This window comes from Sturnus vulgaris, chromosome 17 (genome assembly GCF_052056855.1).
Source record: "Sturnus vulgaris isolate bStuVul1 chromosome 17, bStuVul1.hap1, whole genome shotgun sequence".
Taxonomy (NCBI): Eukaryota; Metazoa; Chordata; class Aves; order Passeriformes; family Sturnidae; genus Sturnus; species Sturnus vulgaris.
Window position 1 is genome coordinate 8,091,684 of NC_142259.1, and position 15,770 is coordinate 8,107,453.

The following is a 15,770-nucleotide window of genomic DNA, read 5'->3' on the forward strand; positions in this document are numbered from 1 at the left end:
CCATGCCTGGAGTTGTCTCCTGAATGCACTTTTCTGTGGTTAGTCTGTCTTGCGGGGCTGGTGACTCATGGGGGTCCACCACCCATATTGGTGCTTTGAGAAGCTGCTCCCCCTCTGCAGGGGATCCTGGAGTGGCTGAGCCTTTAGCTGGGACGTACTGGCACCTTGCAAGGGAACGGGAAAGCTTCTGGCAGGGTCCAGGGCTCTTGCCGGGAACTTCCCATGAAACTTACACAATAGAAAGGACTTTATTAAATAAAGTATTGGCAGGAAGAAGAGCAAGGCGCCTGCTGTGTCTGTTCAGCCCCACTGCCCCAGGGCACCATCAGTGGGAGGACTCAAGTCTCCACTCAGAGGTGGGAGCTGCTTTATTCCCTTCTCCCAGCTCCCAGCTGGGCCCAAGCCCAGTCCTGGAGAGGAGCCCAAGGGCAAGCAAAAGCAGCAAGTGAGAAGCCAGGGCACAAGCAGTGCAGAAGTGAGAAGAGGAAGCAACGTGTACCAAAGTAGCACCTTCCCTTATTGTGACCCAGCCTGCCGTGGGGGCAGAGCTGATCTACTGTGCTCCTGGCACTGCCTGCCCTCGTGCAAGCACAGTCATGCGTCCAAAGGGACAAACTCCAGGGACCGAGTCCAGCTCTTCACCCAACGGCTTTATTTTAACATAATAAGTGGGTGAAGGATAGCTGATGGCTGCATTCAGTTACATGATGTGCAGCTACCAGCTGGTTGAAGTGATGCTCTGTTGGTCACTGTCTGTCGCAGACACCTCTCTCACCGGGACTTCCTGCTTGATCCCACCTGGTCCTCCTTCCTGTTCCTCTCCAGGTCCTATGTCGATCTCAGGGTCCCTCCCTTGGCATGCCTGAGCCCAGTCTGAGCGGCATCAAGGTCTCCTCAGCTAGAGCTTGCTCTGATTTGGTGTCTGTTCCACCCTGATGACACCTTCCTGTGCGCAGGTGACAGCCAGAACCCCATCCCTGCGCCACAGCCGTCCCTGCACCAAGCCCCGGCACCCACCTGCAGAGAGACACAGTCAGACTGCAGCCCACCGTCCCCAGGACAGGCAGGGCTGGCCTTGGCCATGAAGGTCTCCCAAAAACATACTAAGAACTTACCAGCCCAGGGGCTCTCACATTCGTACAGCATCCAGTGGTCAGCTCTGAAGGGCGCATGGAACCACATGGAATGGTCAAGGGACACCATGAATTTGATGCGGTACTGCCGGTGCGGGAGCAGGGCCGTGCCCAGGAAGGCGTAGTCAGAGATGTAGGCGGCCACACAGCAGTGCACCTTCATGTCAGTCTCCCCTGCAGAGAAACCAGTGCTGTCCATCCTGCAGGGGCCTGCGGGACACACCTAGGGCTCCACTCCCCTGGAGCCAGCTGCCAAGAACAGCTGAGATTTTTCCAGACTTATTCCCTTTGCCATGCCTTGTCCCAGCTTGGCTCACGGCACCACCTCTGCATCCATTCCTGTATTACAGGCTTGAAGTGCCCAGGCTGGGGCACATGCAGCTCCCTAATCCCAGCTTTCCAAGCCCACTCTGTTGCAACAGTGCTCCACAGTGTGAGCTGGTGCCCTTGGACTGAGACGCACCTGGACCCAGCAAGACTTACCTATGTAGCCTCGTGCTCGCACCCAGAAGAGCTGCTTTGCCTCCTGTGGCTCTGAGCTGAATATATCTGGTGGGTTCACGGGTTTAATGTCAATCGGCACATCTTGAGCTTGGATCTTGGTGAGATGCTTCCTGTATCTCTCAGCCACATTAGGATCCCTGCAGCCCAGCACAGAGAAGCGAGATTAATATCAGACAGGCAGGTTGGAACACATCCTACTGGCAGCAGCTCCAGCCCAGGGACCCAGGGGCACAAAGAAAGACGAGAGGCAGAGCTCCTGTCATGTCCTGCTCCCTCCCAAGCATATTTGAGAACTCCTCAGACAGCCCTCTCCAACACTCCCCTATGCCCCAGGCAGCAAAGGGCATCCCCGGCATGTCCCTTCCACCCCACTCACTGCAAGAACTTCTGGATGAGCTCCTCCTGTGTCAGCAGCTCCTCAGGGGGTGGCACGGTCGGCATGGTGAACTGGTGCTGCACTGGGCTTCCTTGGGAGAGCTGGAAGGAAGCCTGGCAGGTGAAGATCGGCTGTCCATGCTGGATGGCCTTTACAGAGCGAACAGAGAAACTCTTCCCTGTACGGGTCCTCTCCACTTCGTACAGCACCGGCACTTTGGGGTCCCCTGGGACAGGAAAGGGACGTTCTGCCGCTGGGCCACGGCGCACCACGCACAGACGAAACCTGCCCTGCAGGGGCCGAGCCCGGCAGTGCCACTCACACCCTCCCTGTTTTGCTGGGACCGGGATGACGGTGCCTCCTCACTCCTACGAACTTCCCCAGAGTCCCAGCCACTACCAGGCCCCTCCCGAACCCCTGCAGCCCGTCCCCGCCGCCCGGTCCCCCGGTTCCTGGGGCGCACCTGTCCGCACGAAGTAGCAGTGCAGCGAGTGCACCTGCTCGTCGCGGCTCACGGCATGGGCTGCCGCCACCAGCGCCTGCCCCACGATCTGCCCGCCGAAGAGGCGCTGCGTGGCGGGCACCCAGTGGTGCCGGCCCCTGCGGGGAGAAGGCGGCCGCGGTGAGATTGGCGGCGGAGGAGGAGGCGGCCTGGTCCCTCTGCCCCGGCGTCCACGCACACCTGAAGAGGTCGACCTCCAGCTGCTCCAGGTTCAGCACGCTGGTGATCAGCACGCTGCGCAGGTCCCCAGACGACGGCGGTTCGGATCCCGACCCCGCTCCAGTCCCGCCGGCTTCTCCTAGAGCCGCCATCACCTCCACGAGCCGGGACCGGCACCGCGACCCGATCAGGAGGGCAGACCAAGAAGCACCGCCCAGTCGCGGGGCAAAGGCCGCCATATGATTGGACAGTAGAGCCGTCAGTCACCCTTGTCTTGTCAGGATGCTCTGGGCTGGTTGGTTCGCCTCCTGTCAATCGGGAGAAGACGGCGCTGATTGGTCAAGATCAGGGTGCGGGCGGTGCCCGGCTGGTTTAACAGGGATGGCGGCGTGGGTTTGGGCTGGTGATGGGGGCGAGGAGCCGACGGCTGGGTGGAGAGCGTCCGGGTGTACCCCGCATCCACCCTTCGCCATGCGACCGCTTCCTCACCTATAGGGACTGCTTCCATGGGCTGCGGAGCTGCTACAACCGGCAGCATGGCACCGCTGTCCGCCAGGTAAGGCCCGCCCGCCGGGTCCGGCTGGAGCTCGCAGCAGCCCGTGCGCCCAGGGTCCCCCGGTGTATCACCGCCAGACCCCGTGGAGCGGCCACTTGGGGCCAGCCCAGCGCTGTCCCGGGGCACAGACCCTGTCCCGTACCTGGCTTTGATAACCGGGCTGATCTCAATAGTGTGATATACCGGTACCAGGACGCCGCCAGCTGTGCCACATACTTGCTGTGTTCGCGGTATAGCTCCTGCCTCTTTCAGCTCAAGACTCCAAGCATCGGCATCTGTAGCATTCTCCAGCTGTCCTTACCTCACTGCAGTGGAAAGGTGATATCAGATTTTCCTCAGGGAGCACTTGATTCCACGGTCTTCACTTCTCCAAGCAGGTGTAGTGACGCTGTTTACTTTCCATCTTAGCTGGTGGATCTGCTTGTGTGCACAAAGGCTGCAAAGTCACTCACTAGTTACGCAACTGCTGCCTTTGCCCTTTTAAAATATAACTTGCTTTCTTAAAATACAATTTAACTTCCTTCCTTAAAGCCTTTCTTATCATGTTCTAGCCTGCTCCTCCAGAGCTGCAGAACCGTGTGGTTTAGGGATAAAGACATAAAACACATGGGTATCAGCTTTCACACCAATGTGATGCAGTGCTTCTTCAGGAAGTTGCTGAGAGTCTTCTCCTACACCGGGCACCGGGCAAGGGAGGACAAATCCTCTACGGCTCCTTGGGGAGAGCAAGGAGTGAGGGCGGAGAGTGGTGCACTTGTTGCTGAAGAGGGAGACATGAGAGTCCAGCCGCTGAGCCTTGAGGTGCTGCAGAGCGATGGGGAGCAGCTGAAAGAGGGAGGAGGGGAAGGTAACCAGGCAGGATCGGAGCCCGCACGCCGCTCTGGGTAGCGGCCACACCGAGGGGCGCTCCCGGCGTCCCCGGCCCGGTGCGATGCGATGCGCGGCGAAGGCTGCGGGCGGCGCCCGAGCGCTCTGGTCTCGCCGGGCGGGCGGTGCCGAGCGAGGTCGCACCGCGCCGGGGAGGCGGCGGCGGAGCGCGGCAGGGAGGACCGGGACGCGCCGCGATGTCCTCGCCGGTACGGGTAGCCCGGAGCGGGCCCGCACTGACAGCCCAAGCCGCGCTGGCCTCCCCGTGTTCTCCGTGTTCCCCCTCTGCAAGTGGCTGCAGCAGCCGTGCCTGGAGCACCGCACCGAGTGCTGGCCGTGATCGCCGCCAGGAAAGCCATGGGTGCAAGAACTGTGAGCCACCGGCAGGAGCTGCTCACCGTCCGGAGAGACCTCATCACGCCGGACTTGCCTCAGCTCCACCTTCAGTGGCTGCTTGAGGATGGGATCTGTGCCACGCACAGAGAACAGCTGGGGGGAGAGCAGTGACTTCTTCACGGAACTGGAGATTGTCATCCAAAGGTTAAGTCAGATTTTCAGTACTGGGCTCTCTGGAGAGCTGCATCACCACCTTGGCCCGGCACTACAAAGAGTGTGTTTCTAAGATTCCTCCTGATGCCGTGACACTCTCTGTTCCCCATCCTGATACTGTGCTGTTTAGTCAGCTCCCCAAAGTCTGCCTTTCCGACTCGCCTCTTGTCCCTCTGGTGTGCCAGGGTAATCCCAGAGCTCTGGCCAGGCTTCCCCTACTGTGGCAGCAGCTCAGCAGAAGCAGCAGCCTGTGTCAGCCTCTTTTGCAGCTGTTGGGAGTTGTGTGGTTGTTCTCCAGAGCCCAGCAGCTCCCTGAGGCCCTTCAGTGTCAGCCTGAAACACCTCATGCTCTTCTCCAGAGCGAACCAGCAAGCTCAGTCTCTGTTAGATCCTGTATCCTGTGGTAAAACTGGAGGCCACAGAAACCTCAGAGGATGACAGTGAAGATTAGGTTACCCAAAGGACTGAAGACGGCATCAGGAAGTCTTTGAGTGGCATTTGCACAGAGGCTGCTGCCAGGCTGTGCCTGAGTGAGCTTGCAGTGGTTTGGAAGTCCATGCAGCTGATTGGAACCAGGTAGGACACGCTCAGTGTACAGATCATGGAAGCATCTTCCTGGAAGGCCCAAGTAGCTACACTTGCCATTTCAACCGGGCATTCCAGCTGCCCTGCTGGCACATCTTGGCCATGCTGAATTCAAACAGGAAGCTCTTGCAGAGGAAGATGCTCAGTACACCATGGAACAGGGGATGTGATGCCCATCAGGCTGGGTGAGACAGTGCTGATGGCCTCTTGGAGGTCCTAAAGAGCTCCTGGAACAAGTCTTTGGATAAATCCCTAGTGGTGTCCTTTCTCCCAGCAGAGATCAGCCAGCTGCCCACCACAGTAGTGAGGACTTTGAGCACAGGACTCTGTGGGAGCTGGCTGACAGCTGGATCAGGCCCTACATTGAGGTGAAGCTCCAGCACCGAGTGGGAGCTGAGCTGGGTGCTTCCACTGTGTCCTGTCTTGCACCTTCATTCCTCTCAGCCTGTCATTTCCTCGGCGTGGAAGGGGCAGTTTGGGTCCTTGATCTGCTGAGTGAGCGTCACTTCTTGCATGGGGCAGCAGAGGAACTGGATTGGGAGCTCCTGATCCTGCAGGAAGGGTGACAGTCACTGACCTGGCTAACAGCTGTGGCTGGGAGCCAGCTCTGGGTGGTGCAATGTGGGAGGTTCTGGTAACATAGAATCTGCTGAGTTGGAAGGGACCCATTGGGATTGTGTCCAACTCCCAGTCCTGTGCAGGACACCACAAAAATCTCACCATGTGCCTGATAGCGTTGTCCAGACACTTTCTGAATGCAGGCAGGCTTGATGCCATGACCACTGCCCATGGGAGCCTGTTCTAGTGCTTAGCCACCCTTTAGGTGCAAAACCTTTTCCTGATATCCTACCTCAATCTCTCCTGACTCAGCTTTATACCATTTCCTCGAGTTCTGTCACTGGTCATGGCAGTGAAGAGATCAGTGCCTGTCCCTCTGCTTCCTCTCATGAGGATGTTAAAGACCACAATGAGGTCTTCCCTCAGTTTTCTCTTCTCCAGGCTGAACAGACCAAGTTACCTCAATTGTTCCTCATAAACTTCACCTCCAGTCCCATCACCATTTTCGTGGCTTCCTTTGAACTCTCTAATAGCTTAATGTCTTTTTTATATTGTGATGCCAAAACTGTGCAGAGCAGGGCAGGACAATCCCCTCCCTTGCTGGTGATGCTGTGCCTGATGCACCCCAGGACACAACTGGCCCTCCTGGCTTCCAGGGCACTGCTGACTCATATTCAACTTGCCATCAACCAGGACCGCCAGGTCACTTTCCACAGTGCTGGTCTCCAGCTTCTTGCTCCCCTGTCTATATATGCAACCAGGCTGCCCTGTACAAGGTGCAGAATGTGTCATTTGCTCTTGTTAAACTTCATGATTTTACTGAGCACTGACGTGAGACTGACAGGCCTGTAGAACCCTTCCCAGGGTTCTCCGTCTTGCTCTTCTTTGAAATCGGGACATCATTCCCCAGCTTCCAGTCATGCAGGACCTCTCCAGATTCCCAAAACTACCCAAAAATCATGGAGAGTCTTTGTGATGACATCAACCGGCTCTTTGTGGTTTCTTAAATTAATCCCATAAGGACCCAGAGACTTTTAGGAATCTAGGTACAATAACATGTTTCAAAACGATTTCATCTGTGGCCAGCACCCGCAGGTCCTTGCAGCATCCAGCTGTGAGGTGTTGTGCAACAGAGCCAATAAATCACCCCCGTGTTGTCTGGGAGCTGAGTCTGTCCCTGTGCCAGCTGCAGCCACCCTTCCCTGCCCAGGGAGCAGAGCATGGGGAATCGGGCAGGGCTTTGGGCAGTGTCTCACCGTGGTGCCTCAGGTGGCAGGAGGTGGCAGCTCCTGAAGGTGACAATCCCACTGTGCTGCAGCTCACTATAGAGCAGGGGTGTTGTTTGTGTGGTTGCAGCAGCTGCTCTCAATTCCTCAAGAAAGAGGAACCCGCCCCCGTGTGCGGGGGTCACTGCCGGGCAGATAACACTGCAGGGAGGTGGGGACCAAAGGCTTCACGCAAGGGTGGGGGAGGGAAAACAGCCTGGAGAGTAAACGCCTTGGTCTGTGGGTGCTGCTCTGGTGTGGGTGAGTTCCCCAGCCCCATCGCAGCCAGATGAGCTCCAGCCCCAGCAGCTCCCAGCCTGTTGTTGGGACATAGCAAGGAATGTCAGAGACCTTGCTCCATTGCTGTGGTTTGGTCCGTGTTTTCCCCATTTAGCAATTCCTTCATTAACACTTTGGTGTAGATGGAGTTGACTGTGGTTGCGGGCTGGGGATTTCCTCTGAGCAAGAGTTTTGTAACATGATCTGATACTATCGAGTCTCTGCCTAAATATAGCATCATGTTTCTTTAAAGCACCTTTTTGTTAGCTTAGAGCTGCTTGTTTCCCTTTTGGTTGTGCTGTGGAAGAGGCCCAGAAGGATTTGCCAGCCCCTTTGCTATCTTTCTGGCTCCCATGGGCACCCTTGTGATTTTAGGAGACCTCTCCCCTGCAGCCTGTTCCTCTGCACAGCTGCCACCCTGCCTCCCCTCCAGCCCGATGTAGGCACTGCAGGATGCCAGGCTGCCATCCCCACCTGCCAGGAGTTGAAGGGTCTGGCTGAGGGCACGGATCCGAGGGCATGGAGCTCCAAGTCAGGATGGCTGTGCCCCACACCAGGTCACTGTGACTGGCTCTGTGGCCACAGACACGTGCCCAAGCAGTGGCTGCTGCCAGCACTGCTGTCTGGGTGCTCCAGCATCTGACTCGTCCCCCTCCAAGCTGAACACACAGGAAATAACTCATCATTCTCTGGGTAAACATCTTTCCCAAGAGTGAAACTGCCCGGCCAGGATGAGCGTCCGGCTGTAATTTACCTCCACGTGAGTGCTGTGCTGTGCCCTCCCACACTCCACCAGCCCCAGTACTCATTCTGATCCACCCAGCTAGTCCCAGTGAAATTCCAGGTCTGGAAACATGTCCTGAACTCCACAGGGCTGTGGCCGGTGCTCCCTTCCTCACTGGTGGGGGAATTGCTCCCACGAGGGGTTCCTGAAGCACAGGGGGGTCCCAGCCTCCCAAGCCTCCTTTGACAGAGTCTTGTCTGGAAGCACTTTATTGCTCTCTCTGACCCACATCAATCCCCCTGCCCATGCTCTGAGCATGCCACACCATCAGTGTGGGGAAAATCCCAACCCCACTTTACCCTGCTCTCATGTCAGCCCTTGAGCAGCACATGCTGGGGTGAGTGGGCAGGGACGGCCACAGAGCCTGCCAGGCAGCCATCACTGGGGGGCTGTTGATGTGGGGGGCAGCCCAGCAGCACCCTGAATACCTCACTCATGTTGGCAGAAGCTCTTGAGTAGTGGGGGCAAGTCCAGGCCATCGATGGCCAGGCGGTGCACGATGTGTTTTTGGATAACCAGCCGGCACAGCGTCTGCAGTGAAGGAACTGGAAGAGAACAGAGAGTGTACCTGAGCTGGGCAAGTCGGCAGTGAGGCTGAGCACACAGGGGTGGAGGAGCTGGAGGAGCTTCTCAGAGGCACTGTGGTTAAAGGCAGCGGTAGGTTAGTTTGTTCTGTGGCATCGTCCTGCCCCGGGATCGAACTGGCTGTGCGGGGGCTGGTGCCAGGCTGCTCCAGCAGGGCTGGAAGCTCAAGGGCCCCAGGCAGCAAAGTTCTTCTCGTTATTAGGAGGAAGGTTGAGAGACAGTTATGTGCCTAAGCTGTGTGTGACTGTGCCTGGTTTGCATTTCTTTCTCCGGCACCTGTCAAGCAACTCTTCAGGGTCTCACATGCTCATGCTGTGCTTCTTTTCCATCCCAGTCCCTTGGTCTGCCTATACTGGCCTCAGCACTAGCCTGCTGGGTGAGTCTCTACAGGCTGGGGCTGCACTGCCTGCAGAGAGTGCCCACCATGCCTTTGGGGCAGACCATCATGAGAAACATCCCCTTGGGCACCTGCACAAAATCTGCATTCTCCTGTGATACCACTTCCTGGAGCCATGGGTGGCTCAGCAGCGTGCGTACTGACACCTGCAGCCAGCACTCTCCTCAGGTGTTACACCAGGGAGAATACCAGGTTCCAGCCTGGGGATAGAAGCAGCTGCTCTTGACACCAGCATGTGAAGCAGTGCCTCCCAGTGCTGGGGACAGCCAGTACTCTGGCTCTAGCTCTTCCTCTGGCTCTGTCTCACCTGATTCATCTCCTCATTTTTCCAGCTAATTAGCATTGATTAGCCTGGTCCCTCCCAGCAAGCCAAGGGATGCAGGATAATGCTCAGGCTCCGATGGCATCACAGTGTGTCTGCCCAGGGAACATCATGTCTGGGGCACGTGGCAGGTGCATAGGCGCAGTGTGCTGACCCGTGGTAGATGTAGGTGGATGTTTTGATGCCAGGGCAGGATCTTGGTTGGCTCTGGCTGCTACATGCTGTAGGCAAGGCTGGGCACAGCAAGGCCTCACAGCTGTGGGACAGCCCCAAACACCCAACCCCATCACTCTGCTTGGGAAGGGCGACCAGGGGGGCTCTGCCTGACTGCTGCTGCTGGGGGTCTCTCCCCTGGCCCCAGCACAGTGCCCATGCTTTCATCAGACACTGCCCAGCAGCAGTACTGTGGATCTCGCCTGTGCTGCACAAGGACCAGAAGCCTTCCTGTGCCCTCTTACCGCGTGTCCCTCTGCCCAGTGGCACACACCAACCTTCCCACTCCTGGCGACTATAGGATGATCCCACCAGAGCTCCCCCACTCCTGGCCCACACAGCACGTGCCACAGGTACCTACAGCCATAATCCACCGGGATGACACGGACACTCTTGGTGGAGGCAAAGACATCAATAACGGCATAGAGCGGGCGGGTGGTGGGCAGGCCCCTGGCGCTCGGCCCCATGTCCTCGCCGTTGATAACGATGTGCATGTCGGCGGTGCCGTCGGGCTGCGGGGCGTACAGCACCCCGATGCGGCTGCGCCGGGCGGTCGCGGGCAGCACATTCATCTTGTACAGGTCATCCAGGATGTGGCTGTAGCGGCTGGGCCGGCTGCGCCCCACCAGCGTGTCACGGGGGATCCGCACCCGCTCGATCAGCAGGAAGGGCTCCCAGGGCCGCCCGTGCGGCGCCACCTCCTCCCCCTCCACCACCACACGGTTGTGGTTCCGCGTGATGGCAAACACCCAGGTGTTCCCCATGTTGACCAGGTCTGGCAGAGAGTATTCAGGCACTACCTCCAGGCTCTGAGGATCATGAGCCGTCAGTCCCACGCGCAGGTGCCCGCACCAGCCCAGCTCCTTCTCCTCAATCTCCACTAGGAAGATCTGCCCAGGTGCCAGAGGCTCCTGGCTGAAGCACAGCCCGTTGGCGAAGCTCTCCACCCGTGTGGCTTGCGTGTGTGAGGCATCCAGACGGATATTGGCGCCGTGGATGTGGTGGAAGCGTGCAGCAAGCCGGCACCGGGCAGCCATTGCTGCCGGAGCTATTTTTAACTGCCCCTGTCACAGCTGCTGTGAAGTGGTGACAGCCCAGCTGGGAGGGACAACCAGAGGGCTCAAGGAGAGTCCTAGTGCCATGGGGGGAGGTTGGGGGGGGCGCGCCCTATGGCTGCTAGGGACAACCGGGCCTAATACCAGACCTACAGACATTCCACACTGGAGTGTCCAGCACTGCCACCTGGCCCGGGGTGCCTGAGCCTGGCTGTGCCCATGCTGTCCAGCAGTGCCTGGCAGTGCCCAGTGCTCTCCAATCGTATCAGCTATAGCCAGCAGTGGCCAGTGGTCATCACACGGTGATGACTAGCAGTGCCTGGTGATGCCCGGCTTTACCCAGCAGTGCTGGGTGGCACGCAGCTCTACTGGCCATACCCAGCAGTGCCCCGTACCCAGCTGTAACCGGTGGTGCCCGGTAGTGCCCACCGGCGCACTGCATCCCCCACCGGCTGCCCCTGTTGGGGTGCGGGGGCTTCATCGGTGCCCCCCCTCCACTGTCCCGGTCCCGCTCCGGGGCCGCTCCCACGTGCGTGGGCGGGGCCGGGGCGGGGCCGGCCGCCCCCGGGGCGCTGATTGGCCGTTGTGGGGCCCCGCCCCGCTCACGTGAGCGCCGCAGGTCATATGGGCGCGTGTCATGTGCCCGCCGTGACCGCCGCCTGCGAGCGCCGCGCCGGGAGCGGCCGCGGTCAGCGGGACTGGGGGGACACCGGGACGGGACCGGGGGGACGGGATGGAGGGACCGGGAGCGGCGCCAAGGGAGCTGACTGGATAGGACTGGACCGGGCCGGGGGCCAGCCCCGAGTGGGGGGCCGGGCCGGGGAAGCCGGGCCGGGGCGCTCGCGGGCGCGCTGCCGCGGCCGTTCCTGGGAGCCGTCCCTGACCGTCCCTTCCGCCCACCACAGATGGGGCCAGTGTTGCTGTCGTCGCTGCTGCTGCTGGGGTTGAGCCAGGCCGCCCCCCCGGACCATGAGGTGACCTACTTGCCCGGGCTGTCAAAGCAGCCCTCCTTCCGCCACTTCTCGGGCTACCTCTGCGCCGGGCCGGGCAAGTACCTGCACTACTGGTACGTGGGACTGCGCCTGGCGATGGGGGGCGGGGGGGCTTCGGCTGGCATCGGGCACTCACAGCTGCACGTCCACAGGTTCGTGGAGGCTCAGAGCAATCCCCAGAGCAGCCCCCTAGTGCTGTGGCTGAACGGGGGCCCTGGCTGCAGCTCCATGGAGGGCTTCCTCAAGGAGCATGGCCCCTTCCTGGTTAGTAGTCACTGCTATCCCATGCCTCAAGGACTGAGGGGATGACCAGCTGTGTGGCACGAGCCATCCCGCTGTGTCCTGCCCTGCTTTGCCCATCAGTCACCACCTTCTTCCTCAGATCCAGCCCGATGGGGTCACACTGAAGTACAATGAGTACGCATGGAATAAGGTACAGGCACTGTTTCCCTTTGTGGCTTTGAGATGGGATGGCCCTGAATCAGTTCTTCCTGCCCTCTCCATGGAGCCGACCCTTCCGCCGCTCCCCTCCCACCCAACACACCCTCCTCTCGAGTGTGCTGTTGAGCAGCACAGGAATGTGGCCACCCCAGCACAGCCCTGGGGCGGGCCACGCTCCTGTGGGTGCTGTCATGGGCGGGGCCAGCAGCCCTTGGCCCCACTGAGCCAGAGGGTCTTCCTTGATTGCTGGCTCCTCTGCTTTCCTCACAGATTGCAAACATCCTCTACGTGGAGTCTCCTGCTGGTGTTGGTTTCTCATACTCCGATGACAAGAACTATGGCACAAATGACACGGAGGCAAGTGACTGGGGTGCAAGGAGAGCCCTGCTTCCTGCCTGCCCCCTCCTGGGCATGGGGTGCAGCCTCCCCACCTGACCATGCCACCTTCTCCCCTGCAGGTTGCTCACAACAACTACCTGGCATTGAAAGACTTCCTCCGGCTCTTCCCTGAGTACTCCAAGAACGATCTCTTCCTGACAGGGGAGAGCTATGGAGGGGTCTACATTCCCACACTGGCAGAGTGGGTGATGCAGGACCCCAGCCTCAACCTGAAGGTGGGCAGCTTGGCTCTGCCCAGCCGGGGAGCAAAGGGCTTGGCACAGCCGGGGTGGGACCAGCTGGGATGTAGGGCATGCCTGGCCCTGCAGCCTTTCATCTCTTCCTGAGGTTCTGGCAGCAGCTGCTGGTGGACGTGTCTGTCCCTGCTGCCGGGGGAGCGTCCTCAGGCACCCCCAACCCTCCCTGTTCCCTCCGCAGAGTAAACAGTTCCACATCTGCTTCCTGCCTGCGGCTGCTGAGCTGTGACTGCCCCGCGGGGAGCTGGAACACAACAGGGTTGTTTTCTTCTTGCCTCGCAGGGAATCGCTGTGGGAAACGGCCTCTCATCTTATGAGATCAATGACAACTCCCTGGTTTACTTTGCCTATTACCACGGGCTGCTGGGGACCGAGTAAGAGCAGAGGGAGTGCTGGATGTGCCACCCCTGTGCAAGCGGGATGGGTGCACAGCTGAAGCTGGGGCTGGTTGGTGGTATTGAGATAAGAGTAGCATTTAACATGCCCTGGGCCAGCAGCTGGGCTGTAGCTCCTTATCCCAGGCAGCTCCCATGGGTGCGCTTGTTTGTGGGGTAAAGAGGGCATGGGGCCAAGCTGTGTGCCTTATGGCCACTGGACGGAGAGCTGCAGGGTAGCTGTCATGTCAGTGTTGCCAGCTGGTCCAAGTGGTCCTGGTCTCTGCCCACAGGATGTGGAAAGACCTGCAGACCTTCTGCTGCTCCCAGGGGAAGTGCAACTTCCATGACAACGCCAACCTGAACTGCACACTCAAGGTGAGGGGAGCCAGAGCCCCTATATGTGTGCCAAGCAGCACACACCTGGCTCTCAGTGGGCCCACAGCTCCAGAGTGGTCCTGCTGAGTCCCAGACTCCTTCTTGTGGTTCCTTGCAGATGGGGGAGATGATTCAGATTGTAGAGGAGTCTGGCCTCAATATCTACAACCTCTATGCCCCGTGCGATGGAGGTGTCCCAGGGAGCATGAGGTGAGAGTGGCCCCAGGGAAAATTGGTTCTATAGGTACCAGCTCACTTTGGTTGTACTGGCACAGAGGGACATAGTGGGCTGGGCAGGGGGCCCCTCTGGGACAGATAGATGATATGTGAGGATTCCCTCCAGGAGACCCCTTAGCCCTTGTTCTCCAGGGTTTTCAGTCTGTCCTCATACTCGCTCTGGCTACAGGTACGAGGGTGATTATCTCATCACACATGACCTAGGCAACTCCTTCATCCGCATGCCACTGAGGCTCTCCTGGCGGCAGGTGAGCCGTGGTGCCCATGCTGCTGGGCTGTGAGCAACCTCTGTTTGGCCAGTTGTGCTGCTGTGGGCAGGAGGGGCAGAAAGCTGCTCCATGGGGCAGGTGCTGCTGTGACAGTGACTCTCCCGACTCTCCCAGAACCTATTCCGGATGCCAGTAGCCCGAAAGAAGGTGCGGATGGACCCGCCCTGCACCAACTCCACAGCCCCCAGCATGTATCTGAACTCCCCCGAGGTGCGGAAGGCTCTGCACATCTCCCCCAAGGCCTCAGAGTGGCAGGTGTGCAGGTGAGCAAGCTGTGGGCAGGGAGGGACTACTTTGAGAAGGAGCAGACATGATACCAATACTTCTTCCACAGCTTTGACGTGAACCGGAACTACAAGCGCGTGTACATGCAGATGAATGAGCAGTACCTCAAGCTGCTCGGAACCACGGTGTGTGCAGGGGAGCCCACAGACCCTGGGAGTATCTCTGCTAGCTCAGCCTCCTACCTGGCTGGGACTGCTGCCCTGCCAACAGCTCACTTTCTGTCTGCTACACAGAAATACCGGATCCTGGTGTACAATGGGGACGTCGACATGGCTTGCAACTTTCTCGGGGATGAGTGGTTTGTGGATTCCCTGTGCCAGAAGGTAAATGGGCAGGGCCCAGTCCAGGCCAGTCACTGGCTCTGGGCTTTGTGCTGTAGCTGGCTGTGGCAGGAGCATGGGCAGGGCCAGCTGCAGGTGTTGAAGGCACTGCTGCTACTCCCAGGTGCAGGTGGCTCGCCGGCCCTGGCTCTACACTGAAAATGGTGAGAACCAGATCGGTGGCTTTGTGAAGGAATTCACCAACATCGCTTTCCTCACTGTCAAGGTAGGGCTGAGGGCTCTGGGGACCAAGGATCTGGCTGTGGGTGGGTGTGCTGGACACCAAGGCTGCAGTCAGGGTAGGGTGGTGTTGGCTGGGCTGTGGCAGCACTGCAGCCACACTGACCACCACTGCCCCTTTCCTACAGGGCGCTGGCCACATGGTGCCCACAGACCGGCCACTTGCTGCCTTCACCATGTTCTGCCGCTTCATTAAGAACCAGCCTTACTAAGAGCTGCAGAGGTAGCTCCCGGCACTGCAGCTGCTCTCACCACCCCACCTGCCCTCACTGCCGGCACCTTGCACAGCCCGTCCTCGCTGCTGCTCGGCTACACCACGGACCTGCCACGCCTGCAGCCTTCCCCCCAGCTGGACAGGGCTGCCTGCCATGGGTAGGGAGCATGGCCTTGGGGGACTCTGTTCTTGTGGGAGAGGCGTTGTGAACCTGCTGCAGGCCCCTCCTCCCTTGTGGCTTCCTGTCTTGCCTCCTCCCTGTCTGCGGCAGCAGCTGCTTCTCTCCCAGGCAGGGAGCAAACCCCAGCACTTCCCCTCAGCCCCCCCAAACACACAGCCTGGGCAGGCTATGAGGAACAGCAGCAGGGGGCGGCTGGGACTTGCTCACCTCTACCTTGGCTCCTACCACCACTGCTCCCACTGAAGGAGACTTACCACCATTACCACAACAATCCTACTGCCAGGGCACGCAGTGCTTCAGGATCTCACAATAAACTCTGACCAAGGTGGTTCTGCTCCTCCTCACACCTTTGTGCCAGCCCTTGCTTCACTTTCCTCTACTCTTTGAGGAGCACCAGTGAGTGCCAACACCTTGTGCCAGGGAGACCTAGGCTCTGTGAACTGTGCCCTCCCTACAGGGGTCCCTGCATCCTGGAAACAAGTGACCCACCTAAGTGGCGGCAGCACAGTCACTCT

The 15,770-nt window shown here is 59.3% G+C and overlaps 4 protein-coding genes across 5 annotated transcripts; 2 read left to right on the top strand and 2 right to left on the bottom strand.

Annotated features, from left to right (window-relative positions):
• Nucleotides 1-629: 629 nt before the first annotated feature.
• On the bottom strand, nucleotides 630-3,685 carry ACOT8 (acyl-CoA thioesterase 8). The gene is made up of 7 exons (XM_014890129.2): nucleotides 3,532-3,685; nucleotides 2,696-2,982; nucleotides 2,477-2,613; nucleotides 2,014-2,239; nucleotides 1,617-1,774; nucleotides 1,116-1,307; nucleotides 630-1,017 (listed from the first exon to the last, which is right to left on the bottom strand). The coding sequence occupies exons 2-7, from the start codon at nucleotides 2,911-2,913 to the stop codon at nucleotides 899-901; spliced, it is 1,050 nt and encodes a 349-aa protein (XP_014745615.1). The 5' UTR covers nucleotides 2,914-2,982; nucleotides 3,532-3,685; the 3' UTR covers nucleotides 630-898.
• Nucleotides 3,049-15,599, top strand: CTSA (cathepsin A). 2 transcript variants are annotated; one of them, XM_088174917.1, is made up of 15 exons: nucleotides 3,049-3,230; nucleotides 11,595-11,755; nucleotides 11,834-11,945; nucleotides 12,064-12,114; nucleotides 12,393-12,479; nucleotides 12,581-12,736; nucleotides 13,040-13,131; nucleotides 13,425-13,509; nucleotides 13,628-13,719; nucleotides 13,916-13,994; nucleotides 14,130-14,278; nucleotides 14,350-14,425; nucleotides 14,534-14,623; nucleotides 14,745-14,846; nucleotides 14,989-15,599. In XM_088174917.1, the coding sequence occupies exons 1-15, from the start codon at nucleotides 3,081-3,083 to the stop codon at nucleotides 15,070-15,072; spliced, it is 1,566 nt and encodes a 521-aa protein (XP_088031043.1). In that variant the 5' UTR covers nucleotides 3,049-3,080; the 3' UTR covers nucleotides 15,073-15,599. The 2 variants fall into 2 exon arrangements, with proteins under 2 accessions (XP_088031043.1, XP_088031044.1); XM_088174918.1 differs by lacking the exon at nucleotides 3,049-3,230 and adding an exon at nucleotides 11,275-11,377.
• LOC106861631 (zinc finger SWIM domain-containing protein 1) lies at nucleotides 4,329-5,944 on the top strand. The gene is given in 8 exon segments (XM_014890134.2): nucleotides 4,329-4,582; nucleotides 4,584-4,661; nucleotides 4,663-4,832; nucleotides 4,835-4,943; nucleotides 4,945-5,036; nucleotides 5,039-5,251; nucleotides 5,254-5,520; nucleotides 5,523-5,944. Coding segments are annotated over 8 exon segments (1,332 nt in total). The 5' UTR covers nucleotides 4,329-4,454; the 3' UTR covers nucleotides 5,798-5,944.
• On the bottom strand, nucleotides 8,408-10,671 carry NEURL2 (neuralized E3 ubiquitin protein ligase 2). The gene is made up of 2 exons (XM_014888942.2): nucleotides 9,996-10,671; nucleotides 8,408-8,662 (listed from the first exon to the last, which is right to left on the bottom strand). The coding sequence occupies exons 1-2, from the start codon at nucleotides 10,669-10,671 to the stop codon at nucleotides 8,547-8,549; spliced, it is 792 nt and encodes a 263-aa protein (XP_014744428.1). The 3' UTR covers nucleotides 8,408-8,546.
• Nucleotides 15,600-15,770: the final 171 nt, after the last annotated feature.

What these genes read in the sequence shown, in the direction of transcription:
- ACOT8 (XM_014890129.2), bottom strand. Translation starts at nt 2,913, where the DNA reads ATGGCGGCCTTTGCCCCGCGACTGGGCGGTGCTTCTTGGTCTGCCCTC. An exon ending in CTGGAGGTCGACCTCTTCAG is followed by an intron (nt 2,614 to 2,695) that starts GTGTGCGTGGAC and finishes TTCTCCCCGCAG; the next exon opens with GGGCCGGCACCACTGGGTGC. An exon ending in ATGTGAGAGCCCCTGGGCTG is followed by an intron (nt 1,018 to 1,115) that starts GTAAGTTCTTAG and finishes GTCTCTCTGCAG; the next exon opens with GTGGGTGCCGGGGCTTGGTG.
- CTSA (XM_088174917.1), top strand. Translation starts at nt 3,081, where the DNA reads ATGGGGGCGAGGAGCCGACGGCTGGGTGGAGAGCGTCCGGGTGTACCC. An exon ending in TCAGAGTGGCAGGTGTGCAG is followed by an intron (nt 14,279 to 14,349) that starts GTGAGCAAGCTG and finishes CTTCTTCCACAG; the next exon opens with CTTTGACGTGAACCGGAACT. An exon ending in TCGCTTTCCTCACTGTCAAG is followed by an intron (nt 14,847 to 14,988) that starts GTAGGGCTGAGG and finishes CCTTTCCTACAG; the next exon opens with GGCGCTGGCCACATGGTGCC.
- NEURL2 (XM_014888942.2), bottom strand. Translation starts at nt 10,671, where the DNA reads ATGGCTGCCCGGTGCCGGCTTGCTGCACGCTTCCACCACATCCACGGC. An exon ending in CATCCCGGTGGATTATGGCT is followed by an intron (nt 8,663 to 9,995) that starts GTAGGTACCTGT and finishes GTTCTCTTCCAG; the next exon opens with TTCCTTCACTGCAGACGCTG.